General features: G+C 37.6%; 1 protein-coding gene across 8 annotated transcripts in view; it reads left to right on the top strand.

Moving 5' to 3' along the window:
* AHI1 (Abelson helper integration site 1) overlaps nucleotides 1–16370 on the top strand; it is a gene marked incomplete at its 3' end in the record, with an annotated part of 211262 nt that overhangs the window by 73800 nt on the left and 121092 nt on the right. For all 8 annotated transcript variants that reach the window (XR_014017212.1, XM_081251012.1, XM_081251011.1 and 5 more), the window contains exon 20: nucleotides 2527–2553. Coding sequence is in view for 7 of the 8 variants with exons in the window: in XM_081251012.1 (XP_081107138.1) it covers nucleotides 2527–2553 (27 nt within the window). The remainder of the gene's footprint in view (nucleotides 1–2526; nucleotides 2554–16370) is intronic.

Below are 16370 nucleotides of genomic sequence, written 5' to 3'. Positions count from 1 at the left end.
TTTCCTGTATTAAGAGAATTCTCTGAACTTTTTTTTTTCAAATGCTATCTGCGGTGTATTTTCTCTGAGAATGTATGTAGTATACATGGGAATCAAAACAAAATGTCATCTTTGTTCCCACGGAAGCTCCATTCTTTTTATGTTTTGCACGCATTTAGGTTGACTGGATTCTCACCTTTTGTCACAATGCCTTTTCTCTTGTTTCCTGAGCTGTGTTTTGGTAGACCCTAAATTCCTTTTCCAGTTAGGTTTGTTACTTAGTCTAAAAGGCTCTGTCACTGGTCTTCTATGTAGAAGTCTAATAGAGACAACTATATTACTTCTGTATTGTAGAAGACTGTATCCCTGGAGATACTCCTTTCTTTGTAACCACAAAAGGAATGTTTTTCTGATAAAATACAGTTCAAGTTTAGGGTGTGATTTGTGTGTGTGCGAATTGCATAATAAATTCAGTTCCTCAGGTATTTATCATAGGTGTTTACTCATGAACGAGAAAAGGATGCCAAAAATAGATAATTTTCTGTTCTTGGTAGCTTTATCATTTACTCATAATAAAACTCATTTAACTGTTTCATACTTAACAGAGCCGACTTTGTGCTGCTGCTGCAGCAATACCTAAAAGGCTCTGCAATCCAGATAAGACCTCACAGGTAGACAGTATCTTGAGAGCAGTGACACATGTCTTTCTAAGGTTTCAAACCCAGAAATTTGGTCTTATTAGTGTATCCAGAGCTGCTCAGAATCTGGGGTACCTGGTAATAGTAAACAGTTCCACAAAAAGTTGATTTATAAACTTAAGCATCTTATAATGGAAGGTATACCTCTCCAGCTGCTTGAGCACTCAAGACCACTCACCCTTTTAAAAATTAAACTGATATCTGGGTCAGTGATCACAGAGCTGATTGTTAAGCAGAGTCATAGGAATAGGGATTGAATGGGTTTTTAAATGTTTTATGCCAATTTTGAAAAAAAAAGATTAATTTTCTCTATCCCACAGGAGATTTCACCATTTAATAATTGGTGATTATTAACATCTGTTTAATTATGAGTAGAAACTGACATAATGAATTCCTGGTACTGTGCTAAGTGTTTTACGTGTTCACTATATTTAATCCTCAAAACCATCCTATAATGTGGATGCTAGTATTATCCCCATTTTACAGAAGATGAGGTTGAGGCTTACAGAGATCAAGCAATATTGCCAAGGTCACACAGATGGAAACATTGGAGCTGAGATTCAGTGCAGGCAATCAGAATCTCATGCCCACAGTCAGTTTTACTGTCTCCTTTTAGTGATTGAAATTACTAATATCCTTTAGACGTAGTCTATGTCCCTTAGAAATTTCTGGATTAAAAACAAAAGGACAGGGCTTCCCTGGTGGCGCAGTGGTTGGGAGTCCGCCTGCCGATGCAGGGGACACGGGTTCGTGCCCCGGTCTGGGAAGATCTCACATGCCGCGGAGCGGCTGGGCCCGTGAGCCATGGCCGCTGAGCCTGCGCGTCTGGAGCCTGTGCTCCGCAACGGGAGAGGCCACAGCAGTGAGAGGCCCGCGTACCACCAAAAAAAAAAAAAGGACACTCTTCTTTTTCAGTTCTTTTTTTCTAAACTCCACATTGATCGTTACCATTTTTTCCTAGTGCTGTACTAGGCTGATGATATATGCTGGTTAACCTTAATTGGACTAGAGTATTATTTGTGTCTCCCTAGCAGCAAATTTACAAGTCATCTGTTTTGTGTTGCCTTTGACTAATTTCTTTTTCAAAAGTGACTTTTTCTTGGCCTTTTCCCATGAGTTGTAGGCAGTCCCCTTCTGTAGCTCCTCCAGTCATATCCTTTACTCCTCAAAAGTGTTTACTATTAGATTTCCTCTGAAGTAAATTATTAATTTGAGAATTATATGTATGGGTATTCTTATTTATAGAGATAATTATATACTGCGGTTCACAGTGTGTCTTTTAGATATGTTAGTGTCCCAGTACAGAATTTTAGTGTTTATGCTAAGTTACTGAGGAGACAAATTTTTCTTGAGGCAGTTACATGTGGGCCCTCCAGAGTCTTGTTTGTCAGTGCGTTTTGCTTTGGCAAACCAAAATCATGTCATTGAGTCTCTTTAATTTATATTCTTTCCAGCTCATTGGAACAGTGCAGAGTGACACCTGCAGGTGTTAGATTAAAAAACACTCTCCGGGGCTTCCCTGGTGGTGCAGTGGTTGAGAGTCCGCCTGCCCATGCAGGGGACACGGATTCGTGCCCCGGTCCGGGAAGATCCCACATGCCGCGGAGCGGCTGGGCCCGTGAGCCATGGCCGCTGAGCCTGCGCGTCCGGAGCCTGTGCTCCGCAACGGGAGAGGCCACAGCAGTGAGAGGCCTGTGTACCGCAAAACAAAAAAACAAAAAAAAACCACTCTCCCAAATGTTGATTTTGGTTATTAAGAGATTAATATCTGAATGTGTTAAAAAGAGTTGATATTTTATTAAATGAAATTATGAGTATTTCTTTACTTATTTTATCCTATTTCTTTTAGGAGGTGATACGAGCCTGTGCTGCAAAGGTGAGTGGTTTTTGTTGTTGTTGTTGTTTTTGAATTTTATTTTATTTTTTTTATACAGCAAGTTCTTATTAGTCATCCATTTAATTCATATTAGTGTATACATGTGAATCCCAATCTCCCAATTCATCCCACACCCCTCCCCCCACTTTCCCCCTTGGTGTCCATACGTTTGTTCTCTACATCTGCGTCTCTATTTCTGTCCTGCAAACCCGTTCATCTGTACCATTTTTCTAGGTTCCACATATATGCGTTAATATACGATTCTTGTTTTTCTCTTTCTGACTTACTTCACTGGGTATGACAGTCTCTAGAGTGAGTGGTTTTTACTACCAGGAAGATAACTTAAGTTTTCATTGTGATGCACCAAAGAATTGAAATGTACCATTCATAGTTGTAATAGAACTTTTACAAAGTTCATCTGATACATATCTTCTGCATTTGAGCTCGGATTTATCAAGGAATCGTAATACTGGCACTTGAGAATTCAGCAAGTAGCTTCATATTTTTGAAGATTTAAAAATATTAAGTGATTGGCATATACTTTCAGTAAAGGGCCAGCAAGATCATTTCCTTCTCTGAGAAAAATATTACATGATACTTTATAGGTAAGAGACAGCAACACAGTTCCAATGGGTGAATGCTGAGTAAAGTGTATAAGCCTTGAAATGAATGTAAAGCCACACAGAAACGGCAATGATATATTGTGCTGATAATGCTCTAGATCATTTATACTGTGTTTCATACTTCCTTTCCCATGGTCTGAAAAATGGAGGTATACAAAAAGGCCCTTGATTACTAATCAATTTCAACTAAATTGTATCTGGGATGTTATCAACACAACAGCTTTCTTCCTTCTACAAGCAAGGTTATTTTATGTACAACCTTTAACTCAGTTGTCAAGAAAATAAGTTTTATTTAAAAGAGTTGGAATAACACCACATGTTCGTCCTTCCCTCTTATTTTCTTCTGTCTGTTCCCAAAATTCAGTTGAATAATTAGACATCTGTATATTTATCAAATATGATTATATATGTCACAAAGTGAAAGGAGAGACCTCCAGAAGGGAAAGAATTAAAGTGGTATTAGTATATTCAAAGACTGCTTTATATAATGTCAGTGCAGTGGAAATACTGTTTTTACTCAGTAGACACCTCCTACCATGTGGCAGGTGCTTGGAATACAGAAGTAAGTAGCCTATTGTCTCGTTCCACATGGGGCATCTTATGGAGGAAATGTGTCAGAAAACACTGGGCTTATCCCATCACTGAGCTGTCCAGTATCAGTCAGGACCCATCACTTTTTTACCTAATTATCACAAGTCAACAGGAAATAGAATATAGACAAGGGGAAGGAAGATGGGGAAAAAGGAGAACAAGCTATATTCTGACTTAGGCTGCAGATGTTCAGGAAACTTGTTCCTGATAGCAATGATTGGTGTAATGATTGTAGCTCTAAGATTACTAAATCTTCTTAAGTATGTATAGAATATAAAACTGGAGTCAAAAAAGTAGTTTATCCTCTTGATTAGCAGTTCAGAGCTATTTCTATTTATTTTAACACATGTATTATGTACCCATCTTTTGTAATGCTGTCTGAATGTCCAAAGAGTAAAGTGTTCTGCACACATTTGGCAAAAGACTTTATGGAGAATGTCCTCTGCTATTCTGGAAACTTCCTGAGGGTGGAGGTTCATGTCATTCATCTTTGTATTCCTAGTTCTTAACAAAAGTAGACTAGTCATTGAAAATATGACATTTTTGGAAATTAATCAAGGTCTAGAAAGATTAACCTACTAGTGTCTTTAGTTATTTTTTATGACAGTTTTATTGAGATATAATACACATACCATAAGATTCACCCTTTTAAAGTGTACAGTTTATTGGTTTTTATTATATACACAGAGTTGTGCAACCATCACTACTATCTGGAGTTCTTTCATTCCCTCCAAAAAGAAACCCCATATCTCTTAGCAATCATTCTCCATTTCTGGGTAGGGACATGCACACACACACACACACACACACACACAACACTCAAACTCCTGCTAACCACTAATATACTCTCTGTCTCTATAGATTTGCCTATTCTGGACATTTTATATAAATGGAATCATAGAATATGTGATCATTTGTTACTGGCTTCTGTAGATTAGAATAATGTTTTCATGGGTCCTCCATTTGTAGCATGTATGAGTACTACTTTTTATTGTCAAATAAGATTCCATTGTATAAACATATTGCATTTTGTTTATCCATTCATCAGTTTACGGACATTTGTGTTGTTTATACCTTTTAGCAATTAAGAAGAATGCTACTATGAACATGTGTGTACAAGTTTTTGTGTGGGCATATGTTTTTATTTCTCTGGGGTATATATCTAAGAGTGGAATTGTTGGGTCATATGGTAACTCTATGTTTAACATTTTGGGAAACTACCAAACTGTTTTCCAAAGTGGCTGCACCATTTTAGAATCCCACTAGCAATGGTTCCAGTTCCTCCTCATCCTTGTCAACACTTGCTATTTTCTGTCTTTTTTTTATAGCCATCCTAGTGGGTGGGAAGTGGCATCTCATTGTGATTTTGACTTGCATTTTCTTAATGACTAAAGGTGTTGAGTATTTTTGTTGTGCCGTTTTTATATCTTCCTTGGAGAAGTGTCTATTCAACTCCTTTACCTGTTCTTTAAAAAAAGAATTATTTATTTTTATTGTTCACTTTAAGAGTTCTTTATATATTCTGGATACAAGTCTCTTGTCACATAGATGATCTGCAAATGTTTTATCCCATTTTGTGGGTTGTCCTTTTAATTTCTTGACGGTATTCTTTAAAACAAAAGGCTTTAATTTTTATGAAATTAAGTTAATCTATTTTTTTCTTTTGTCACTTGTGCTTTTGATCTCATATATAAGAAACCATTGCCTAACCCAATGTTCCAGAGATTTACTTCTCTGTTTTCTAGGATCTTTATATTTTTAACTCATATTTAGGTCTGTGATTATTTTGAGTTAATTTTTTTTAATGTGATGTGATGTAGAGGTCTAATTTTATTCCATTTGCATATGGCTGTCTAGTTGTCCCAGCACCATTTATTGAAAAGAGTATTCTTTCCCCATTGAATGGTCTTTACCATTGTCAAAAGACTTTACTCTTAAAAGCAGAATATATTTATGTCATTTCCCACCTGTTACATCCAGGATAATAAATTTTTACCAGGTACCTAAGTTTTTTCTTCCCTAAATCCCATCTAGATTTTTATATTGTTAAAGATTTATTCCTTTTTTTCCCATTAACAGTCTTTAAACAAATGTTTATTGAATGTATACCAAGTGTGTGTGCGTGTGTGCGTGTGTGTGTGAGAGAGAGACCATGTGCTTACCTGGAGAATACAACAGTGAATAAGAATATCCTATTGTAGGGAGACAAATAACAAAAAAGGAAATAAGATGATTTCAGCAAGAAGTGATGTGAAGAAAATAAAATAAGCCCTTGGGACAAAGAATGAGTGGGGGAAGTTATACTCTAAAGGATGATCATGGAAGGCATCTCTGAGAGAAATACTTGACAAGGAGCTAGTCCTGTCCTGCAAAAGTCCTCATCTAGGAATAAAACTGGCATGCTGGAGGAGCAGAAAGAACACCACTAAGCTTAAGTGGGATAGTGAGCGAGCAAGGAGGAACAGTGTTTCCTGACAAGTTGGAGAGAAAATCAGGAGATCAGGCATGCCTTTTAAAGGGCCTTGCAAGCATGGTAATGTAGGGGAGGAAGAACTTTACCTTCCACCCTTCTAGTTTCTGTGGCTGGTCTAAGGATTAAATTGGCATAGACAGATTAACAGGAGAAAAGATACAATTTTAATTACATACATACATGAGCTCCACGAAGTTAAGATATTCCAAAGGCTGCCAGGTAACTGAGGCTTATATACCATCCTGAGCCTAGAAAAGGGATGGAGAGATCTGGGGCTTCAGAGGCAGAATGCAATTCAAGGGAAGGTGAGAGGAGGAACTGGTTAGTAGACAAGGTTACCCTGCCATGCAGATAAGTCTCTCAGTTGAAAAAGTTGTCCCTGATGATAGCTCTTTTCCTGGTATAGTCGATCCCCTTTCTAATGTATTGGGTTGGTCAAAAAGTTCGTTCAGATTTTTCCATAACATCTTAGGAAAAACCCGAACAGACTTTTCTTTTGTTGAGAAAGGCCAGTGAACCTTTTTTTTTTTTTTTTTTTTAGCACAACTAACTGTATTTTTGGCTGCGTTGGGTCTTTGTTGCTGTGCACAGGCTTTCTCTAGTTGCGTCGAGCGGGGTCTACTCTTTGTTGCGGTACGTGGACTTCTGTAGTGGCTTCTTTTCCTGCGGAGCACGGGCTCTAGGTGTGCGGGTTTTAGTAGTTGTGGCATTCGGGCTCAGTAGTTGTGGCTCGTGGGCTCTAGAGCACAGCCTCAGTAGTTGTGGCACACGGGCTTAGTTGCTCCGTGGCATGTGGGGGTCTTCCCAGACCAGGGCTAGAACCGGTGTCCCCTGCATTGCAGACGGATTCTTAACCACTGCGCCAGCAGGGAAGTCCCCCGAACGAACTTTTTGGCCAACCCAATATATTTCCCTTACAAAAGGGTAACTTCCACTCTGTTTTCAGAACTCCTGCGTCTGAAGTTTCTCAAAGTAATCCTTATGCCAAAGAGACATATTTTGGGGTGGCATATTCTGCTGTCCTTCTGTAAGGAGTTTAGGATGTTGATTTAATTAGAGAAATAAGTGATTAAGATGTTAAGCTAGAGAGAATGTGAGAACAGATTTTAAAAGGAGAGTAAGGGTCTCAGTTCAAGAAAGAGGAGATTGTGGCCTGGACTAGGATGGTATTAAAAGATAAACTGAGGCATATTAAACATTTTAAGAGGGTTTTTTGGAGCAAAAAATGATTCGAATTGGGCAGGGCCTAGCCAGAAATCATCAGAAGCATTTCACCAACAGGAGCTGGGGAAAGACTTCTATAGAGAAAAGGAAGAAGCAAAACAAGGAAATTATTGATAGGCTATAGTTTAAAGCCTAGTTGGCTGTTGTGATTAGTTGTCCTTAGGTTTCAATTTTGCAACCTTGAAGTATTTACAGGCTTAGATTTTGTGGTCATAGGCTACCCTGGCATTAGTGCCACCTCAGTCTAATGGTCCCCTAGATTAATTAGCTTAACAGTGGTAATAATGGAAATGCAAGCAGTGGACAGATTTGGGATATATTTCGGAAGTAGATTCAACAAAACTTGGTGATGGATTAGATGTGGTGTAAGAGAAAGAAATTAGAAATAACTTCTATATTGCTGCTTTCAGCAGCTGTGTAGATGGTAGCAGTGCTTTTTAATGAGGTGAGGAATACTGGAGTGGAGTTTTCAATATGGCTATAGCTGAGAAGTAAGCAATTGGGTCTATGAGTCTTAAGCTCAGGGGAGAAGTCAGGGCTAAAGTCCTTTTTGTTCTAAACTGTCAGATATGGTAAGATCACCTGGGGAGAGATTATAGCTAAATACCTGAGGCCCTGGTCCAGGAGAGGGTATGTCAGAAAATCCCAGAGGAAGTATTTTAAGAAAGAGGAGTGATAAACAGTCACATGCTACTGAGAGAAAGAGTAAAATGAGGACAGAAAGTAGGCACGGTGGTGTCCTTTGGTTACCTAGATGAGTGCTGTTTCAGTAAGTGGCTGAGACAAAAGCACAATTGAAGTGAGTTGAAGACAGATTGGGAGAATATAAAGCAGAGAGTGTGTAGGCCATTCTTTTAAGACATTTTAACTGGGGAGCAGAGAAGCAGCAACTGGAGGGGAACATTAGATGGACAATATTAAAGCATATTTATTTGTTGATGGGAATAATTCAATGGTGATGGAGAAGTTGATAATGTCCCGTGGAGGTGGTAATTGCTGGACTCAAGTCCTAGAAAATGTGAAAGGGGATGTAATCCTGAATACCAGTGGAGAAACTAGCCTTAAGAGAAGGGCGTTTTCATCCTTTCTGATAGGCAAATAGGTAGAAAGTATGGGTAGATGCTCAGATACAGATTTGATGATGGGAAGGTAAAAGAGTTCTCTCATCTGATTACTTCTGAGATAGTAATTGGTATTAGAAGTCTGTTACATTGCTCTGAATTGCAGTAGCCCTGGACGACTTACACATAAATTTATAATTTACAAATTTCCTTGCACTTTCCTTTGTTTAGGAGTGGACTGAAGCATACCAGAAATGGTATGAGTCTATTTCCATTAAGCTTTGTATGATTCCTCACAAATGGAATTAGTCTGTTTTTCTCATGTTCTCAGACATATTTATTCATACCTGGCATGTTATATAATTGGGCTTATTCTGCCTTAAATTGTAATAAATTTTGCCTGTCTTTTCCAGAATTAAATTATGAATTCCCTCAGGGAGGAACAACGCTTTTCTTTCTTCCCTCTCCCTCCCCCTCCTCCCCTCTCTCCCTTCCATCTTTCCTTCTTTTTAAATTTTACATGGTATTGCTTCCACCTCTAATCTTTACACGTCTGAATTTCCACACGCCTCTGTAAGCTTCTGGAAGCCAGGGAACTTTATCTTTTTTTTTTTCAATTATTGATATCATCTACCCTAAATGAATATAAATGTAACCAAGCTAAAGTTTATTCAAGAATGCCGTAAAGGTGAAGTAATGATCTGTATTATAGTTTAAACTATCTTGGAACATATTATTCACTGAAAAATAAAAAGTTTTAAAAAAATAGAGACTCCAATGAAAATAAATTTTTAAAACTCCTTTAAAAAACAGTATTTTGACAGTATTTGGAAGACTGGCTTGGCTGTAGGAGTAGTACAAGCTACAATAGGCCATGAAACGAAATTATGGACTTTTGTTACTGGATATCTTAGAAAACAGGGAGAACCCTTGTTTTAGGAAAACCCAGTTTTCCTCCCGTCTCCCTCACTCTCACACTCCGACATTTCTGACACCAGAGGTGGCGGGGTTTCCCTCATCAAGCAGTTCTGAGACACCAGCTGGGTGAACTGCAACTTAATTCTGACACTGTCTACCTGAAGATAGCATCAAATCCTACAAATTAAAGGCTCAGTCGCACAAGCCTGCCCCCCTCACCCCCCTTCAGGCACCAGTTGCGAGTCCAGGTTACTTGTGCTTCTGACCAATCAACTATACATTGAGATTGCACCCACCCCCTCCTTGGGTTTGGTTGATTTGCTGAAGCAGCTCACAGGACTCAAGAAAACAGTTTACTTGTTACCTATCAGGTTGTTATAAAATGATATGATAAAGGATGGACGTGCAGGTGGAAGAAATGCATAGAGCAAGGCATGTGGGAGGGGGCGTGGACCTTCCTTGCCCTCCTCTGGGTGTGACATTCTCCCAGCACGTCCCTGTGCTCACCATCCTGGAAGCTCTGCGAACCCCATATCATCGGGATTTTTATGGTGACTTCAGGTAGGCATGGTCAGTTATTAACTCCATTTCCAGCCCCTCTCTCCTCCCTGCAAAATGGAGAGTGGGCCTGAAAATTCTAAGCTTCTCATCATTTCTTCATCTCCAATCTAGAAGCCCACCAAGAGTCCCTTCCCTAGAGCAAAAGACATTCCTATCACCTAGGAAATTCCAAGAGATTTTGGAGCTCAGCTTCAGGAACCAGAGTCAAAGATAAAATACGAGGACAAGAGATGCTCCCAGTGCTCTTACCACTTAGGAAACCACAAGGGTTTCAGGAGCTCTGTGCCAGGAACCAGGGGCAGAGACCTATATGTATATATTCTTTTCTATTATTTCACACTCCTGTTTCTAGAGTTAAATAAGAGTATTAAACCATGTAAATTAATGAGTTTCTTACTTTTAAGCCCATTATTCTGTAATTCTTATCATCAAAAAGTTACTTACGGGCTTCCCTGGTGGCGCAGTGGTTGAGAGTCCGCCTGCCGATGGAGGGGACACGGGTTCGTGCCCCGGTCCGGGAAGATCCCACATGCCGCAGAGCGGCTGGGCCCGTGAGCTGTGCTCCGCAACGGGAGAGGCCACAACAGTGAGAGGCCCACGTACTGAAAAAAAAAAAAAAAAAAAAAAAAAGTTACTTATATTTGAGAAGTCTTAAATACAAATACCACCTTAATTTTGGGTAAGGTTTTAAAACATGCACTGTTTTCATATGTATTAATGCATTTGACTTCTGTGTAGTTCTTATTAGTGCTATACCAGCCACTTACTAAAGAAAGGTAGACGAAACCTGTTCTTTACCCTCAAGAAGATTACAGTCTGATGGATGATAACTAACAGTATAAGTAATCGTACTAAAGTGTTACCAGTGCCATAGTACTAGAAGATGTGGGGATAGTGGAGAGACAAAGGAGGGGGAGGTATGTTCTATTGGGAGAGTCTGAAAGGCTTTTCGTACATGATATAATACTTGAGTGAAAGCTTGGAGAAGGAGTTGGTATCCACAAGGAAGATGGAGCCAGGAAGGAAGCCCATCCCAGGAAACAGGAACAGCATGAACTAAGTCACAGAGACATGCAACAACCTGGCATGTCTGGGAAGCTGTATGCAATTTGTTGTAGCTGGAACATAGGAGATGGAGCAGTAAGGTGGGAAAGCTAGGTAGTTGTTATAATATAGAAAACTTTGTATGCCATACTAAAAAGTATGGATTTTATCCAGTGGAACAGTTGATGATGGGTTTTAAACAGAAGTGTTGCTCAATAAAATTAGCATTTTAGAAAAATCATCCTGGTAGGAGTATAGAAGAAGAATTAGAGAAGAGACAAGAGATACAAAAACAAATCAGGAGACTATTGCAGCAGTAACACTAACTGTGGGGGAGGAGTGGGGTCAGATGCCAGAGCACCCGATTGACTTAATGAGTGACTCTGTGTGAAGCATGAGGAAGCAGTCCAAGGTGATGCCCATCTGTCTGGCTGGGGCAGCTGGGGGGATGGTGATATCTTTCCCTGAGGAAGTGAACAGCAGGGGAAAGGTTAGTTTGGTTTTGAACTTACCAATCAGAAGAGTTTTATTGGGTTGGCCAAAAGTTCGCGTTTTTGCAAAAGATCTTGTGGAAAACCCCGAACGAACTTTTTGGCCAACCCAATATATTGAAGAATCATCAGCATAAAAGGTAGATGAAGCAGTGAAAACAAACATTACTGCCCGGGATTACCATGTGTTGTGAGGGAATAAGAGGGCCCAGTGGGTCTAGCAAACAACACTGATAGGCAGTGGCAGGATCACCAACAGAAAAATGGTTTCCCAGAAACAGGAGAGTTACTGACAATGTCAGCTATCTCAGAGGCCTAAATGAATCTGCTAAATTTGATCATTTGAAGTCCACGATGACTTTAACTTTGGTTTTAGTGTTCTGATGGATAAAAGCTTTGTTGTAGCTGCTTGAAAGTGAATGGTTGAGGTATATGGATAGCAGTTATGTGCTATTTTTCAAGAAATTTAACTTTCAGTGAAGCATAAGGAAATTATGGAATCACAGTGAGAATTTGTTTTCTTTTTATTTATTATTATTATTTTTTTTACAACTTTATTGGAGTATAATTGCTTCACAATGGTGTGTTAGTTTCTGCTTTATAACAAAGTGAATCAGTTATACATATACATCTGTTCCCATATCCCTTCCCTCTTGCGTCTCCCTCCCTCCCACCCTCCCTATCCCACCCCTCCAGGTGGTCACAAAGCACCGAGCTGATCTCCCTGTGCTATGCGACTGCTTCCCACTAGCTATCTGTTTTACATTTGGTAGTGTATATATGTCCATGCCACTCTCTCGCTTTGTCACAGCTTACCCTTTCCCCTCCCCATATCCTCAAGTCCATTCTCTAGTAGGTCTGTGTCTTTATTCCTGTTTTACCCCTAGGTTCTTCATGACATTTTTTTTTCTTAAATTCCATATATATGTGTTAGCATACGGTATTTATCTTTCTCTTTCTGACTTACTTCACTCTGTATGACAGACTCTAGGTCTATCCACCTCATTACAAATAGCTCAATTTCATTTCTTTTTATGGCTGAGTAATATTCCATTGCATATATGTGCCACATCTTCTTTATCCATTCATCTGATGAGGAACACTTAGGTTGTTTCCATCTCCGGGCTATTGTAAATAGAGCTGCAATGAACATTTTCTATTTTTGTACTAAAGTAGAAAGATTTATGCTTATAGCCTTTAGACAAACAGCCAGTAGAGAATTTGGAAGTAGAATTTGGAAGAGTTTTAAGGATATCCCCAAGGGGACAGCTGGAGGGATTAATCTTGAATGGAAGGGTACCTCTTTCTCTGACATTAGGAGAAACAGAAAGGTAGGTGCAAGAGGTATGTTCTTAGAAGTGAGGATTTCGGGGGGTCCAGCACCAAATTTTCTCTCTGGAGTCAGGAAATACACTAAGAGAGAAAGGAGGTAAAGGTTTGTTACTGCAAGATGCATCGAGGTAAATTGGCTTTCCCTAAGGCATATTACTACTGGATAAGTGGTCTGAACCAGGACTAGATCTTAATTTTGAGCTTCTCACAGAGGAATATATCAGTAATCTTTGAACCACCAGTCCTTGGTATATGTATCAAGGGCTCAAAAAATCTTGATTAAATATTACAAAGTAAAACTTTGTTATGACTGATCCCAATTAGAATTCTAGTTTAGTTAATACAGCATTGGTGAACTGATTTGGGGGAGATTTTCTAGCACGTTACCTCACTGTAAAAATTTCTCTTTAATTAACAGTGTTTCTTTCTAATCCCTCACTTCACTGTCCCAATTTGCAAGGAAAATATCTGGGGCCTAGAGATCATGTTGTATTTCTCTTTATGACACCATAGCCAACTCATTTCTTAGGTGTTACTAACGTAGATATCACAGAAATGTAAGCTGCTTTTAAAACTTATATTATGAGATATTAAGAGACCTACTTCAGATAACTTGAATCTCACTTTGGCTCAAGTTTTCTGTTTAACTTGTTTTGTAATATTGGGATTTTAATTTTTACAACACACATATAACTTGCAACAAAACATTTCCTACATACTGCCTAGGTTTTTGAACTGTCTTCAAATTAAAGTATTATCTGCGTTGTTCAAATTTAATTCAAAAACTAGACAGTTGTCTGGAGGACATGGGACAAATTTGTTAACATAAGCATATAGACAGTATTAATATCTTTTCTGTTATCATTTAAAACCATTTGGAGTGTCTTCACAAGTTGAAAATTTAAAAACAGTTCTTCAGGTGAATATAGCATATAAAGTCAGCTGAAATGATTAGACTTGTAAGTGTATATGGAAATCAGTGTTATATATCTCCCAGTGGTTTTACAATTTAGTCGCTAAAAGGTAAACTATTGCTGGCCTGTTTAGTTTTGTGCATTCAATTTTAGGTTAGAGCAATGACTTTTTTAACATGAAAATTAACCCCCTCCTAGAGAATTAGTATTTGCATATTTTACACAAAACTGTTTATACCCAGAAAGAGTAGGCAAAACAGTTTTGTGATTAACTTGGCAGTTCTAGGTGGGTTTTTTTTTCTTTTTCTCTATTATGAATTTCATTAAATTTTTATGCTTTTCTTTTTACACAGTATGGAGGTATTAAACTGACTTTGGCCGACTGTGGTTTTTGCATGAAGCAAGCAGAAAAGTGTGTTGTAAAAAGGGGATAGATTGTTGTAGGGTAGACCATCTTAGCCAACCTTTCTGTTGTTGTAAAATTATTAAGCAATTCTTTTCCACAGCATACATTTCAAAAATAGATATTGCTTCACTGTATTTAATGGTTGTTATTATTTTTCTTCCTTTAAATGAAGTAGTGAATATGTGTAAGCTAGCTTTGAAAATACTTGGAGTTCTAATTTCAAATCACTATAATAATTAACAATTACCCCGGCCTTAGAAACTGACTTATCTGCTCTGTTAGGTTGCCACTTATCCCTTCATGGACATTCGAAATAGTCTCTAAGAAATGTGTCCAGAAAGAGCAAATTATAAAAATGCTTAGGAAAAACACGTGATAGTAGATGATAGTTGGGTTTTTTTTTAACAACATTTTACTTAAAAAGAGTGACAAGTCTTTCTGTTTGAGTGGAGGCATTTAAGTATCCTCTTCTAGCTTTCTTGGTATCCATTTTTGTTTTAACACAAGTAAATTAAGGCAGATTGTGTGTGTGTGTGTGTGTGTGTGTGTGTGTGTCTGTGTGTGTGTGGTGTCCAGCATACACCTGTTCTTTTGCACCAGATTTCAAAATGCTTTGTTTGACACATAGGATAAAAAATTTTAAGAACACAGAAGTAAAACTGAAAAATGATTCTAAAAAGAGAAGTGGATTAAATAGTTAAGTGATAAATATGTCATTTTGTATAGAGTACTTCCATTTAAAAGCATAGCATTCTGAAAAATTTACTGCATCTTCTTACTGCATTACATATTTTTAATTACCCTTACTTGTAGTGATTTTAATGATAACTAATATTTATATAGCACTTTATTTGTATAGCACTTTAGGTTCCCTTTACCAACGTACTTTGTTTAATCTATTTCATATTTAATATGTTATTTAGTGCTTTATGGTTAGCCTATGTGAATAGCACTTTATAATACCAGTTCATTGTTACTGCTCTTCAGGCACATTTCCTTTGAAGCATACATACTATTTTTATTATCTCCATTTAAAGATGGAAAATGAAGTTCGATGATGTTAGGTGATTGCATTGTTACTTTAGCTGTTGTATCAATATAGTCAACTTTAATTTTGGTCAGTGTTTAATAATGGCTCCTTACAGAATTTTTCTAGCTGGATAATTTTTCTTAGTATTGATGTAGTATTTGACCCTATCTAACTACTTTGAAAAATATTTTTATTTTTTTATAAGATGATAGCACAACAGTTTAGGAACCTTAGAACTGTATTATCATCTGGTCTTAATTGACTTTTTCACCAAATTATCTTTCCTTCAAGAGAAAAACTTAGTCTAAGATATACCATTTACTATCACTGTTTGAAAGAAGGGAAGTATTTACAAACATTATGTAAATAATGAGTCAGATAAAGGGTATGTAACCACAACCCAGTACTATTGTATACAGAACACCAAAAGGGAATTTTTAAATACTAATACAGTAGAAGTCCTCTGTGTAGTTTTGATTATTGCAAAAAAAGAGAAAGGAGCTATTTTCATCTACTAATATTTACATACCATAAACTATCATTTAACAGTTTGTTAATTCACAGATTACTTTTGAAACTGTTTCAAATTTTTTCAAAATTAGATCACATTTTATCGTGCTTTTTGAAAATGATAAAAAGAATAAGATAAATGAATGGTTTATTAATAATGAGTGACTAGATCACTGCTGAAATTGTTTGAGTTACAAAGTGAATTTATTAATTTACTAAACATTTAAAACTTTTTTGTGACATGTATTTTTCTACAGTAGCTGTAGTTATAATGTTGCACTTGTTATGAATTTCATTTCTGTGAAAGCAGTGTACTCAGACAACTATAGTAGGATTTTTGTGTTGTAAAACATTGTGTTTACTTGCAGAAATTTTGCTTGTTCATTATTTTAGTTGTTCTTTGACATTGTCTTAAGAATGAGATTTTTTGATGCAGTGGAAACTATTTCACTTGGCAAGTTAGGTTGCAGCTGTGTTATCTATGTCACCATGATGTATATAAACATGAATATTACAGGTGTTTTCTGTGCAGTCTTTGAAAAGGAAGTACCTGCTATTTCAAAAATGCTAAAGAAATGTGGGTGTGAAACATTTTAACCCTTTCTTAATTGAAAGCAGTCAAGGAGTCAGTTTTATTTT

This window comes from Mesoplodon bidens, assembly GCF_964165515.1.
Source record: "Mesoplodon bidens genome assembly, chromosome: 12".
Taxonomy (NCBI): Eukaryota; Metazoa; Chordata; class Mammalia; order Artiodactyla; family Ziphiidae; genus Mesoplodon; species Mesoplodon bidens.
This window is presented reverse-complemented; position numbering and strand designations above follow the sequence as displayed.